The 15,235-nt window shown below is 39.5% G+C and overlaps 1 protein-coding gene and 1 non-coding gene across 3 annotated transcripts in view; one reads left to right on the top strand and one right to left on the bottom strand.

Moving 5' to 3' along the window:
- Positions 1 to 1,441: 1,441 nt before the first annotated feature.
- The window catches only part of LOC128732801 (progestin and adipoQ receptor family member 3), a 40,581-nt gene continuing 26,787 nt past the window's right edge, over positions 1,442 to 15,235 (top strand). For both annotated transcript variants that reach the window (XM_053826193.1, XM_053826191.1), the window contains exon 1: positions 1,442 to 1,858. In XM_053826193.1, the coding sequence (XP_053682168.1) occupies positions 1,664 to 1,858 (195 nt within the window). In that variant the 5' untranslated portion in view covers positions 1,442 to 1,663. The remainder of the gene's footprint in view (positions 1,859 to 15,235) is intronic.
- Trnat-ugu (transfer RNA threonine (anticodon UGU)) lies at positions 2,535 to 2,607 on the bottom strand. Its single transcript has one exon. It is a non-coding gene; the product is annotated as a tRNA-Thr (tRNA).

Genomic DNA, 15,235 nt, shown 5'->3' with positions numbered 1-15,235 from the left:
GAAAAACATGGCAAAACATTTCGTGGGAGACATGGAGCAGATTGCAATCTCACACACGATCTCAGTAATCCATCGAAACATGAATTCACCGTTTCCCATCGTTATGTAATCGATAATAGCGTTTGGCTATTGAAAACAGCTTCGGTTAAGTACTAAAACCACGGATTTGAGGTCAAATTTTATCGCTTTGGAGCCCTTTTCAATTCATCACATTTTTTTCCAAAGAAACTGGCGTCGAAAATATCGTATGCTTGCTACAACTGTCCACAGATGGTAGATATTGAACGGGCTATTGACATTGTAATCAGTGTAAGGGCCTCACATTTGAAGCTACTGGTTGTTGCAGTTGTTCTTGTTCTGATGGATCATAAATCGACAGCCACGCGCAAAATTATAGCGCCGATTAGTCTAATCGTTGTTTTTATTTCGCAATTTAGCTTGATTACCACATTGCGTCACATCACTCACTGGCACTGCTCGAGTGTATCAATGCCGAGCAAGACTCGAAATTTGCATTTTTGAACCACAAGAAAAACAAAATTTTCAAGGCAGCTCCGGTCCGGTGAACTTAATAAATGTCTATTTTAAACCGTTTCGCATATTATTAACATTCTTCTTCTGAATCAAACCTGGGTTTGATGTTGTTGTTGTCATACTTTACCTTTTAATTTTGCTCATAATTCACATTTCAATGTGCGATTTAGGTGATTTGCTACTAATTGCAGACACTAACACTGCTAAAGTTCGTAACAAAAGTTGGCTTGTGTGATAAGGATTTCTTATCAGTTAATACATCACTCCCGTTAGTACTTTGGAACCCAGGAGAATTTAAAATATACAATAATTGTTGCATAACGGTTTCCGATTGCATTAGTAACAAATTTACTCAGGAAAGTCGGAACTGTCTAAGCCACTTCCTATATTTTTGAGATGACATCCGGATGTAAACCTGCAGCTATTGCTGCTGGGTCCGAAAGTGTCCACTTCGTATTGATTGCAGCTATGTATGCACTTTAGCGTACGGGCAAGATTTTGCACAAACAATTACTTACTCGTATTCAAGATGACGTGCTTAGGTAATAGTCGACTCGACATGACTTCAGCACCGATTCAGCACATTATGATAAACGATGACTAGCGTGAATACAGCTAGTTCCTTTATTGCCCGGTACCTTTTCGAGCTGCTGGCTGCTGCTGCTGTCCGCTCGTGTAGCAAAATCGGTGCGGGTAGTCAACTGCACGCTTTCGCAAAATCAAAACAATTGCTGCTCGAGGTACATAGGGTCGTTCGGTGGTAAACATGAAAATCGCGGCTCGGAAAGTGGCGAACAGTGCCTAGCCAGCCAGCGCACGGAACTGAACGTTCCGTTTGTAGAAAGTTGGTACCGTTCGCGTCCCTTTATCGCATCCTTCAATCGCTTGCCACCGAGCCAACCGACCACAAGTGCTATGCTGATGAGAGGACGGCTGTGGAAGTGTTTACCAATTAATAGTTATTGAACATAATTGTATTTCCAACTGTTGCTAATTACATTTTTCAAAACTTGGTGTTAATTCCAGTGGAATAATAAGCAATTTCGACGGAAGAAAAAAGTGAAATTAAACAAAAAATGTGATTATAACTGTTAGAACAACCGAAAAAACGGCGATCAAGTGCAGTACAATGGAAGATTTAAACAATCTGTTCCAGGCGGAGATGATCGTTTCAGCAGCAGGATCGGCGGGGATTTCGATCGAAGAAAATATGAACACCGGCGCAGGAGCAGCGGGAGGAGGGGTGATGGCGTCAACATTTTTAACAACTACCACAGCAGCGGCTGCCACGTGTTACAAGCGGTTACAGTCAAGAAATAGTAAGGTATGTATCTACGTTTTTGATGACTTTTCAAAAAAACATTTTGCTTTACCGGTAACGAATTTCTGCACATCGCACCGGTACCAACCGGCTGCAAAATGATCGCGCAGTTTGTTTTGCTTTTCGTCACCGCGAAAAAAATTAATTATATGTACACAACAGTGTGGTTGGTTTGCCAAATTCATCAAATTGAAACCATTTATGGAAGTAGCAATGGAAACAAAGCGTAGCGAAGTTTTTTTTTCGATTTAAAACAAAGAACAGACGAATGTTGCTAACAAATGTATCAATTCATCAGAATTTGCTATCTGAACAAGGGCACTTCTTATGGTTAGAAGAGCATTTGAACGCTAGCGAAAATTCACTGGTGCTTGGTGCTGTTTCAAGCACCACAAGCACAATTGATTAGCACTATACGATTATAGAATAATAATTTAGAATGTGGTTGTTAGAATTCCAGTTCAATTATAATTATAATTTGTGTGTACAAAAAACGATGGATACAATTAATCTATGCACCAGTAAAGTAGTCCGTAACTTTAATGAATGTATATACCTATCTAGACTCTTCTGGATCACGAAAAGGCGCGTATTTCGATTAAGATGCTAATTTAAATTCATAAATAACAAAAACAAATCACGCAAGTATCCCAAAAAACGACTACAAAAAAAGTGTAGCTGCCTCCTGTGAGAATCGAACTCACGACCGCTGGTTTACAAGACCAGCGCTCTGCCATCTGAGCTAAAGAGGCGGATGAAAATGGGTCCGGCTGGAGAAAATCGCGTCGTCACTCGTCGCGGTAGCAGGAGCAGCCAGCTAGCTTTGTAGCTGTAGGAGCCGTCGGCGTCGCAACATTCTGTTGACACAATCGTTGCTTGTACGTGTATGACCCCGAACCTACAAGCTGGAAGCTGCGAGAATTATTCTCTGCCACTAAAGCTGCCATAAAGATATTAAATGCTATTGACGCGTTCAGTCCCGACTGAATTTTAATTGTTTATTATAATTAATCGATTCATTTCTTGTTATAAGTTTATTTTGAATTACCTACTAAATTGCAAAATTGCTTGGGGTAAGCATTTCAAGGTCAAATTTCTTCAGACACACAATTAAACTTTACGCGCTAGCGATTTAACTGTCGTTACAATTCTACTAGCCCGCAAAAAAAAGCTCCGTGAGATTTTATTAGATGAATTTTATGTTTTTAAAGTACTGAATCTAAGACTGATTTCCATGAAATGGAATTTTCTCTCCATCACATTTGCAAAATATACTTTTTATATGATAAAATATAAATGTGATGAAAAAATCAATATGTATTTCACAGCCAGTAAAGGAAAAATAGTTCTACATTCAGTAAAGTTGCACATTTTAGTGCGTTCTACAACTTAACTTTTCTTGAAAAAGTTTTTTGGTGCATTTATAAAAACAAAAGTTTATATCAATCTAACTGGTGGATTCATGGTCACCCCTGTAGTGTAAAAGGAAGCCCTAGGGAAAGGGCAGTAAAGACGGACTCTGCGGGAAAGACAGACACTTGTCATATTTCATAAACAATAATTTTTTGAAGCAAACCAATGATGGGAAATGTTTCTATAGACTGAATGAACACTTGTAAATTTAACTGCCGATTTTTGGCAGCGCAGCTGTCAACTTTATAAGCAAAACAAGAAAAAAATGCGTCGATACGCTAACCGATGTAATTTTGTGTGTGAAGAAAATAGTTGGTAAATCGTTAAAAAGCAAAATCGATGACATTGCGTTAGTTTGATCCTTCACTGAATGTCCATTGGAAATCTGGTGAATTTTTGAATATTCAGTAAAAAGCTTTTGAACTTCGAAAAAATGGTATCCAAGACGGGAAAGACGCACACCCAAAGGTAGGGAAAGACGGACCCAAAGATTTAGAATTCATTTTGCCCAACAACGATTAAAATTGCAAATACTTACATATTATATATGTAAAAGTAACCAGAAGTCATTTACCAGTTGGAATAGGCCAACTTTTAGAAACGATTAATTCGTCACCTATTAATATATTGAAAAATATAAAAGGGAACCATTTTATTTCCTCGCTCAAAGGGAGGATCGGGAAAGGGGTTTTCCCAAGTCAATTCTTTCTTGAATACATGATAAAATATGTTAATCTTTCTTAATATTGATAATTTGTCAGCTCACGATTTTGTCTACCCCGGATTTTTTCAGCCTATAAATTTTGTTTAACTTTTGTGCTTTTAAACATGATTTATAAAACTTTTCAGCCTGCTTGAAACTATTCTGATTCTTTGGGGAGAATTTTTGAATAAAATGATGCCTTCCTGTGAGTAATTCGGGGTCAAAATTAGAGTATTTTGTAGAAAAGTTCTATAGTTCCTAAACAAGCAAAGATAGAGGTGTACTATATTCAGCTATGTTGTGTATTTTTACTATTGGTGCAACTTTGTAAAACAGGAAAAAGTCATACAACAACTACAAAGACAGCTAAAATAGAAAAACTGATTTTAACGATTTTTCTATCTTTGCTGAAGAGATAGAAGTTTACTGTCTTCAGCAAAAATTCTTGTAATAATATGCTGTAAAACTTTGCAGAACACTTGCTTTAGTGGCCACGGTCCGTTACCGATCCTGCGCCGAACGAATTATGGTCCTCCAGTACCGTCGGTCCTTGGCTTCCGTTCTCCAATCCCCACGAACACCCGCTGAACGTGAATCGTCTTCGACAGCGCACACCCATTGGGTGCGGGGTCTACCTCGGAGTGCCTGGCTTCTTCCTGGTTCTCTGCTGAAAATAGTTTTGGCTACTCTTTCGTCGGGCATTCTGGCCACGTGTCCAGCCCACCGCAGCCTGCCACATTGCTGTCCCATCACTATATCAGCATATTTGTATACTTGGTACAGCTCGTGATTCATGCGTCTGCGCCACATTTTCCATTTTGTCACCAATGGATCGCAGAAACCCCAAGGACTTGTCGATCAGCTTCCTATAGCGTCCATGATTCGTGTCCGTAAAGGGCCACCGGGAGGATTAGTGTTCTGTAGAACGCCAGTTTTGTGCGAATTTGCAAACTACGGGACTTCAGCTGGCCACGTAATCCGTAGAAAGCACGATTCGCGGCTGCAACTCGTCGTTTCACTTCGCGGCTTACATCGTTGTCACATGTCACGAGTGTACCAAGGTATATAAATTCCTACACTACTTCATATCATGGGCGTAGCGACGGGGGGGGGGGGGGGGGTTTGGGGGTTTAAACCCCCCCAGGAGAAAATTTGTTATACTATACTTTGTACTTTCAAGCTTGAAATTTCACAGCCAGCTATTGTTTAAAACACAGGAAAATTTACGGGGCTGATTGTACTATCCTCGTCGGCGTCGTGAACAAGTCCATTTGCTGAGTTGTCCTCGGAATGGCCACTCCGGGGACAACTTGTCAGATGGACTCAAAATGGATAAAAATGAACTCCTGGCGTGATTTCATGAATTTTGACATACATATTGCTAGGATTTCTATCCAAACATGCTAGTGACACCCCACGGGAATCTGCTCCGGAATGGCCATTCTGAAGACAACTCATCAAATGGACTCAAAGTGGATAAAAATCAACTCCTGGAGTGATTTCATGAAGTTTGACATACATATTGCTGGGGTTTTCTATCCAAATATGTTAGCGGTCCCGTAAGGCCCCAACGGAGTTTGCTCCGGAGTGGCCATTCCGAAGACTATAAGTTGAATGGACTCAAAATGGATAAACATCAACTCCTGGAGTGATTTCATGAATTTTGATACCAATATTGTGTGGTTTTATTGACAATTGTACACATTTGTTTTGGATCCGGAACATGGTCCCGGAGATCGGGATTTACGTGAACCAGACGTTGTCCCAGGCTTGGTAAGTCTCATGCTCTAAAAATAGACAAGTTTTCCAATGTTTTGACGGTTCAAGATCCAAAATCGGTCAAGAATTGATAAAGTTAGAAGCATTTCATTTCGGTGGGTACCCGGGTAACCATCCGAACACTTATGGGGTAAAAAAAATCGAAGGCCCTCCCTTCGACCCCCTCTGCTGCTACAGGCAATCTGTTGATGGCAAATGGTTTATTCCCACTAGTTATGAGCATTCTACGAGTTTTAGCTGGCTGAGTTATCGTAAACCTTGTTTTTCGAGTCTATAAAGTCTCAAAAGGTACCCGGGTACCCAGCCGAACACATAACGGTTAATGACACCAAACGATCAAGAATTTTCTAAGCTACATTTTACTCTAATAAGACTACATAAATGTTGCAAACAGCCAGTGTTATGAGATGATTTCGAACAATTTATAGCTGCAAACCATACAGAACAGCAAATTTTGAACGCATTTTTCTCGAAATAAGATTTTTGTCACTTGGCTCGGTCTGACTTAACAGCGACCATTTGAGCTATTATCATTCATGTATTTGGTCTTCGACGCGTTGATTTAAAGCCCAATCCTGCTAGGCTCTGCCTTCAGTCTAGCACAGATGGCCTTCGTCGTGGCAAAGTTTCTGTCACCTGCTTATAAGCAGCAAAGTCATCTGCTTAGCTAAGAAGTTTGCTACATTTACTGAGAATCAAACCTCTTTTCGAAATCTGATCGTCGGATCACCTTAAAAACGATGTTGAGAATCATACAGGATAAGTTGTTCTTCAGCACCCTCGCTGCGTCTCGAAGAGACTCAGTTCTATGGATTTTAACAGCCTCTCCCAGCCGAGGTTCGAACATACAACGTATACCTCAATGCCGGCTGGGAAGCCATAACTTCAACTCTGTTATTTTAATTTGATTTTCTGTCTGATGAGCAGAGCAAAGCCGTGGGATTAAACGTCCTTTCTAAGACTTGATCCTTCTTCATCGACAGACTTCGCAGTCGGCTACTAGAGTACAGGACAGTTACGGGGCTAGTGCAAAAAACCTACTGACTCTAACTAGCAGCACCTAGCCGAGATTCGAACATGCGACGACTGGCTTGTTAGACCAGCATCGTACCTCGAAACCAACTAAGAGGCATTTGTCTGATGAAGAACACTCAATTTCAACCAAAATAAGCTGCTTACGGTTAGACTATGTCAGATTTGTTCTTGTAAACCCCCCCCCCCCCCCCCAAGGAACTTTTGGCTACGCCCGTGCTTCATATCGTTCCCCATCTAACTCCACCTCTGTACCAGCACCATTTGGGCTCCAACGTTCCCTGCCAGCAACCATGTACTTCATTTTGGCGGTGTTAGTGGTAAGCACCAATCTCGCCGCTTCCGTTTTAAGGGGGCATAGTACTTTTTACACCATATTTTTTGCCTTATTTCAAATATTTTTTTCTCGATAACGCGAAAAGCGAATCGATTCGGGTTTATTGCTTGCTAAACATTGCACTTAATACTAATATTTGCAGTTTTGTTTGCATATGTGAACCTATTCCCCTCTCCCCTACGGCCCCTTGAACATGATCATTCGAAAAAAACATGATTTGCGGTACCATGGATTGGCGCTGGGGGGCTTATCTGAATTGAAAAATTCCAAAACTACATGCAAGAATATTAAATTATCTCGTGTTTGACCCATCCTTTTTTTAAAATTCGAACGCATAACAAAATGGCGGGCATTCAAACATAAAAGTAAGGTTTTTAGCCGAAAAAATTGACTTTAAACATTTCTAAAAAAATGCAAAAATTGTAATATCGAAAAAAGGATGGGTCAAACACTAGATAATTTTGTTGGCTTTGAAACAAAAAAAGAATCATGATAATTGCTTCAGCCGTTCTTGAGATATTTATGGTACCGACTTTCAAAACCTGGTTTCGAGAAAAACGACGTTGAAGTTTTTATTCGCTGTGTAATCGCTCCAGACATGCGCGGTACAAATAGCTGTAACTTTGTCAATTTTTGGAATTCATCGAAATGACTTGAAACACATATGGTCAAAATGTTAATCTTTCGAAATAATCAATAAAAAAAAATTCGATTTTTTTAAATTGAAAAAGTACTATGCCCCCTTAAAATGCCTGAAGGCCTCATCCAAAACCAAGAAGCATGAGAGATTTCGTCATGATAGTTCCGTTCCTTTCTATGTTTGCCCTTCGTAATGCACCTTCCAAGGCAATGTTGAATAGCAGGTTAGAGAGTGCATCGCCTTGCTTCAGTCCATCCAACGTCACGAAAGCAGCTGAGGTCTCACCCGCTATTCCAACGCATGATTTGGATCCGTCCAGCGTCGCACGAATCAGTGTAACTAGTTTCGTCGGAAAACCATGTTCTAGCATTATCGGCCACAGCTCATTTCGTTTAACTGAATTGTACTCCGCTTTAAAGTCCACAAGCAGATGGTGTGTCTGCAAGTTGTACTCCCGGAACTTGTCTAGCAACTGACGCAAGGTAAACATCTGATCCGTCGTGGAACGACCCTCACGAAAACCAGCTTGGTACTCGCCGACGAACGGTCTCAGTCTGCAGAACAGGATACGGGAAAGCACCTTGTAGGCAGAATTGAGCAATGTAATTCCTCGATAGTTTTTACACTCCAGTAGATGTCCCTTTTCGAAAATTGGACAAATGAGGCCATCCAACCACTCCTCCGGCATTTGTTCTTCCTCCCAGATCCTGACAATGATCCGGTGGATTGCTTCGTACAGCCGCTCGCTCCCCGCTTTTAGAAGTTCAGCCGGGATACCGTCCTTTCCAGCAGCCTTACCGTTTTTCAGCTCACTGATTGCCTTTTTAACCTCCTCCTGTGTCGGTGGCTCCACAGCTTGACCATCGCTTACAATTCCTATCCTGTCCCTGCTAATCTCCGCATTTACCTCTCCATTCAACAGTGTCTGAAAGTGCTCTTTCCACCTGGCTGCTACCACTGTTTTGGCGGTAATTAGGTTGCCAGCACTATCATTGCACATCACAGGCATAGTAAAAGTGCTGCAGCTTACCGTTTTGCAGAAAGTCCGTGTGTCTTTGTTGGCGTATCGCTTCTCTGCGCCAGCGAGCACGTGTTCCTAGTACTCGCGTTTTTTTAGACGATGGGTTCTTCTTCCCGCAGCTCTGTCTCTCTGTACCTCTCTCTGTGTAGACGCGTTGCTGCAGTGAGCATGCGACTCCTGGCCTGGTTCTTTTCATCTGCCACTCTCTGGCGTTCGGCATCAAACCAGCTGTTACGCTGTCTTCCACGCGTCGTGCCTATCACCTCTCTCGCTGCTGTTTCGATGGCACCATGAATGTTCTTCCACAGCCCATTTATATCTTCTCCTTCTACCTGCTGTTCTGCGATTCGTTGGTCAAGCTTCCTGGCCTACTCCACTGCTACGCCGTCTGCCGTTAACCGCCGGATGTTGAAACGCAGTGTCCTCCCAGTGCGAGCTTTCGCCGTGTTCGACAGCCTTGCACGAATCTTACTCACTACAAGATAGCGGTCAGACTCCGTGTCCCCGAAAAGACCTACATCGATAACATCCGAAAAGTGTCGACCGTCAATCAAGACATGATCGATCTGAGAGCTAGAGTCTCCATTTGGATGCCTCCAGGTGTGTTTCCGAATATTCAAGCGTGGAAAGTAGGTGCTCATTCACTCAGGAAGGTAGGAAAGTAGGTTATCATTGGTCAACAGATGAAGGTTATGTCTTCCAATGACTGGACGGCAGAATTCCTCCCTTCCCATCTGCGCATTTGCATCTGCGATAATGATTTTCACATCGTGTTTTGGGCACTCTCCATAGGTCCTCTCAAGCCTATCTTAAAACTCGTCCTTAGCATCATCGGATTTATCATTTGTCGCTGCGTATAAGTTGATTAGGCTGTAGTTGAAGAATTTGCCCTTAATCCGCCACACGCGTATACGGTCATCTACGGACCTCCACCGGATAACTCGTTGCTTTTGTTTTCTCAACACTATGAAACCGACTCCATGTTCTGCTTTTTTGCCGCGACTGTAGTAGATGTGGTACTTGAAAGAAGTGCCTGCAATAGGGTCTACTGCACGGAATTCCCTTTCTCCGGAATTTGACCACCGAACTTCCCGAATAGCAGCGATCTCCACTCCGAGCTGATGCAGCTCTCGAGCAAACAAGCCAGCCCGTGCCGGTTCATGGAGAGTTCGGACATTCCAGGTACCAAGTTTCCAATAATTATCCCTTAATTGTTTCCTTGTCCCTTGCCGTGTCCTATACCGATTGTTCCGTCCTGAATTTCTTTCTTCGTTATTCGTGGTAATTGAGTTTTCGGTATACTACCTCACCGAGGTCGCAATACCTACATCCCGCTGATGGGCTGCCAGTAAGTACATGAAGCATTTCCGGGTAAGGCCATCGACCGTCATCATTTGACTTAGATCTGCGTGGAGGCGCTAGGTGGGAGCTTGAGAGAGCCAGAGCTATATTTGACGCTCCTTCCAGATAACTCTCTCCATTTCATACCCTTTGCAGAACACATCAATGTGTTATATTGAAACTGAAGAAAAATAAATTCATTGCACTTTTAGGGGGATTAGTCAAAATTTGAATTCCGCTGGTCGATAGAACTTTTAACTTTAAGAAACTCTTCCAAAGGTTCCATAAACCTAAAATCAAGTTTTCCCGCTCAAAGCTAATGGGCACCAAAAAAGGTTTTGGACCAGTGTGCTGTGTCCGGTTCATTGAGCGTTCGGTTGACCAATTGAAGGTTAAAAGGTTAATTTTAGTAGAAGTCTTCGATATTGCAAGGTCATAAGTCTTGAATTTTGAAAAATTTTTCGAAATTTTTTTTCCGATTTTGTCAGTTTCCCATTTTCCTAAAATGGGGCCAAAATTTAACATAGGGCTGACAAAATCGGAACATTACTGTATAAACTTCTTAAAGGTATACCAATGGATATGGAATCGTGTTAAACAAAAATTTAATACTCCAATTTCTGTGATGAATGAATAATTTAGTTCGTGTTCGTTCGTTCGTGTCAAGTTTCAAACTTCGTATTGAACTTTTGTCTATGAAGAAGCTTTGAAACGGACGACACCAATGATGTTTTTAATGGTTCACTTAATTTCAACCAGCTACCGTATCCGGTAAATGTAATAAACCCTGAATTAATCGGCGTTATTCGGAAGTACTTATGCGAGTTTCTTCTCACGTTCAATAAAAGTGAACACATTTGTTATTGTCATATTGTCGCCCCGCCGTGTAAACGCTATCACGATCACGACAGGTACTTAACTGCCGTTACAAAGTTCCACACGCGTTGGTTTCGTTTTGTTTCCTCCCCATTTAGTTGTTGAGCTTTCCAACAACTTCCAATTGGTGGGGAAGATATACAAGATTTCGGTATACATAAGGAGATTTAGCAACAACAACCAATTCGGGCCGCTTGGGCTCTGGCCAGGCCAAGGACAAACAAGTATTATTTTTGACAAACCACTTTTTCGACGAATATCGCACTACCGACTGGAGTCCTCTGGTATCCGAAAGAAAAAAACACAAACATCACGGGTGAATGGCCAACGCGGAGGCGAGCGCGCGAGGAAGAGGGTGCGTATCTATACAGAAAATGTGACTTGCACCTTTTTCTTCTAAAAGCACTCAGCCCGAGTTTGGTGTTAAACCGGTAGCCGAATGTGGCTTAAAACGCAAAATCCATTTTAGAATAGACGAATTGTCTTATAAATGCGTAAAATATATTCGAAATCTAAAAAGTCCAAAAGTGACACAGGTTTTTCCGTACAAAACTGTGAGGTTTTTCCGTTTAATCTATACTAGAGAACTACACAATAGCAAACTTTGACAGAAAACAGTTTTGTTCATCACTGTTCGACTTATGTTTTACCCGCTGCTTCTCTAGCCCGCGCGCGCCATGCGTTATTGCGCAGACGGACGATCGATTTAAGCCACTTTCCTCAGCAACTGTTGCGTCAAAACGCAACAGCAGTTGAAGGCCGCAAAAAAGTTCGAATTGTGGCTGATATTTGAAGGGCACGCCGCCACTCGAAGCTGTTCTTTTTTTTTTGGCGAACTTCGATTGTGAGTGACGCACGGTGACTGGTGGAAGTTTATGTACCTACATAACGGTGCCTCGCTCTTTTGATCCCATACAATCGTGTATGCGAAATGCAAACAGCTGGTTTGCATTGGGGGCGCTAATAGACTCATTTTTTAGTTTGTACCAAATTACCACATCTACAGGATAATATAAGTAATCACCAGCATGCTCAGACATAAACAAGGCATTCGACTTTTCAAAAGAATATTTTGACCTGGAAAATGTAGTAATCGTAGAATAGCTCATCTTTTATTACTTCTCAACAAAATGCCGACCGATTAGGTTGAAAACTCCGGACTTTACGGAGCAATTGGATTTAAAATGAAAGCTGAAATTGGACTAGAAAATGGACTTGGAACCGGTCTTGAAATTATAGAATAAATTAACCTTGAACTTTTGATTAATTTGAACTCATAGCTTAAATTCAAATTGAACTGACAATTGAACCTAAATTTGAATTTAAATTGAATTGAAAGTTTTACTTGGAATCAGACATTAAATTGGACTTAAAAGAAGATTTGAAGTTTTTATTTGAAATTGGACTTAAAATTGGGGATGAATTGAATTAGGCTTGGGATTGGATTTGAAATTAAAGTTTAAATTTGAGGATGGAATTGGATTCTAAATTATGCTCGATTATTGAACTTAAAATTAGATTTGAAATTAAACGTAAATTGAATTTAAATTAGACCTGAAATTGAAATTAGACTTGAAATTTGAATTTAAATTTAACAAGAAATTGGACTTGATATCAGAATTTGAATTTGACTTAAAACAATTAAAGTTGAAATTAAATTATACTCGAAATTGGGCTTAAAATCAAATATGCAATTGGACTTGAAATTGAAATTGATACTTGAAATTAAAATTGACGTATTTGGTCTTACTCTTTCTAGCGTATTATCTCTTTTCTGTTTCATTTTTTCCCGTTTTACCATTTTTAGTTTCGTTTTTCTTTTTTTCTATAACTTGGTTTGCTTAGTTTTTGCTTCCATTTTTTCCTTAGATTTTTCTGTTTTCTGTTTCATTGTTTCGTTTTCCATCGTTTCCTGTTCCATTTTTTTCTTATTTTCAGTTCGCTTTTTCCTCCGTTTTCCATTTTTTCTCTTTCCTTTTTTTGTTATCAGTTTCCATCTTTCTCCAACGTTTCTTCTTCTCGTTTCTCATATTCTTCGTTTGTTCCTTTTAGATTTAGATACTTTTCTGTCACGTTGATTCTGTTTTTGGCTCCCTTTTTTCCTTTACTCTCTGGTTTTCCTTTTTTAACTGCCGTTTTTCGTCTTTTTCTTTCCGGTTTTACTTTCTTCTTTGGTCCGTTTTTCTGTTTTTCTTTTGTTTTTTATCTGTTCCCATTTCCTGTTTCCCATTTCAATTTTGTCCCATCTTACTCCTTCTATATCCCGTTTGACCTCTTTTTCCTGTTTTCATGTTCTCCTTTATCGCTTTTCTTTTTCTCTCTTGCTAATCTGTTGTTGCCTCTTTCATGTTTCGTTTTTCCTCTTTTTCTTTTCCGTTTTCCTACTTTTTCTGTCACATTTTTTTCTTGTTCTCTCCCTTTTTCTCTCTATTTTTCTCGTCTCTACCTTTCCTTTTTTCTGCCAACAGTTTTTTTGTTCTTTCCCTGTCCTGTTTTCCCCCTCTTCAGTCCTTTCTATTCTATTTTTCTATTTTCTGTTCCGTTTTTCGTCTGTTTTCTTCCATTTTCAGTTTTTCCCGTATTGCCTCTTTTCCAGTATCGTTATTTGTTTCCTGTCCTGTTATTTCCTTTTCTATTATTCCAGAACAGACCATAGTTTTCCATATTACAGGTCGGACTCGATTATCCGGGGATTCGATTAACCGGAACTTCGATTATCCGGGGATTCGATTATCCGGGTTTTTAGACTCGATTATCCTGGTGAAAAAAAAAATTTTTTTTTTCACTGATTTATTTTAAACCCAAATGTTATAATTTTCATGCTACATGATGATTCCAACTAGACAAGCATTGATTAACCTCCCTAAAGCTACAAAATTCCTTTCTTATTTCCCTTTTATCGGCGAAAAAAACAAAAATAAATCCTACGATGATGAAATCAATTTTTTTACTTAAAAATCATCATTACCATCATCATTATCGTAATCATCAGTAAAAAAATTGCAAAAAAGGAATTTTATGATTTTAGGGGAGATTGATCAATAATAAAAAAACATTTATAATACCTAAATATTGAAAAATATAATATACAAAAAAAAATCATCAGTGGAAAAAATCGTAAGAAAGGATTTTTCTGACTTTTGGGAAGATAGATCAATAATAAATAAAACATTTCTGATACTTAAAAGTCAAAAAACTTGACATACTAAAAAAAATTTTGTACCAAAAATGATGATTCGATTATCCGGGCTGAAAATAAAAATGAGCACCCGGATAATCGAGTCCGGGCTGTAATTTTTTTCCAATTTCTTGTTTTACTCTTCTCAATTTTCTGTCCAATTTATTCTCATTTTCTTTGTCGTTTTTTCGTTTTCTTTATCGCGTTTCCTTCTTTACTCTCATTTTTCTTCTTTACTCACTCGTTACCTTTTCTTTTTCTATCATGCATACTCTTTTTTCTCCTCGTTTCCTCTTTTTCTACCGTTTTATTCTTTTTCGTCCCATTCTGTCACGAATTTTTTCTCGTTGGTTTTTCTTTTCTTTTCTCTCTCACGTTTTTCATGTTTTTATATTCCGTTTGTCTAATTTTCAAAATTGGATATTAATATATACAGTCGGATTTCGAATTTGGCAACAAATGCGTGTCGCCTATGTTGCCAAAATCGAAACCATGCCAAAATCGAGACCCTTTTTCGATATGAAAAAATTTAATGTAAATGCTTTAGAAATTGACTAAATATCATTAATCAACGATTATAACCATTTTATGTTCAAAAAGTCCGACAAGAGCTATCCGTCCGGTGCAAATAAGTTATTGACACCCTGCGGTAAGACGTAGTCCTACGGCAATAAAAATATTATTGTTCGAAACCACATAACTTTTTTTTATTAACATACTCAGGGCATCATTTTTTCGTCATTTAAAGCATGTATGCGGAAACTGATTAATATTTAAGCATATTTTTGGAAAAGAAATATCTCGTGTTGCCAAAAACGGATACTTTTGTTGCCAAAATCGAACCATGCCAAAATTGAACCATGCCAAATTCGAAATCCAACTGTATTTGGTATTAAACTAGACTTGAAACTGGATTTGAAATCGGATTTGACGTTGAACTTGAAAGGTTTTAATATTGTTTGTTTTTTCTTTTCTTTCCCGTTCTGTTTTCTCCCTCTTCAATCCTGATTTTCCTCTGGTTTTTCTTCGTCTTTCGTTTTTTTATCTTCCATTTTCAGTT

This window comes from Sabethes cyaneus, chromosome 1, assembly GCF_943734655.1.
Source record: "Sabethes cyaneus chromosome 1, idSabCyanKW18_F2, whole genome shotgun sequence".
In the NCBI taxonomy this organism is placed as follows: Eukaryota; Metazoa; Arthropoda; class Insecta; order Diptera; family Culicidae; genus Sabethes; species Sabethes cyaneus.
The sequence above is the reverse complement of the archived record's forward strand: the minus strand, read 5'-3'. Positions and strand labels throughout refer to the sequence as shown.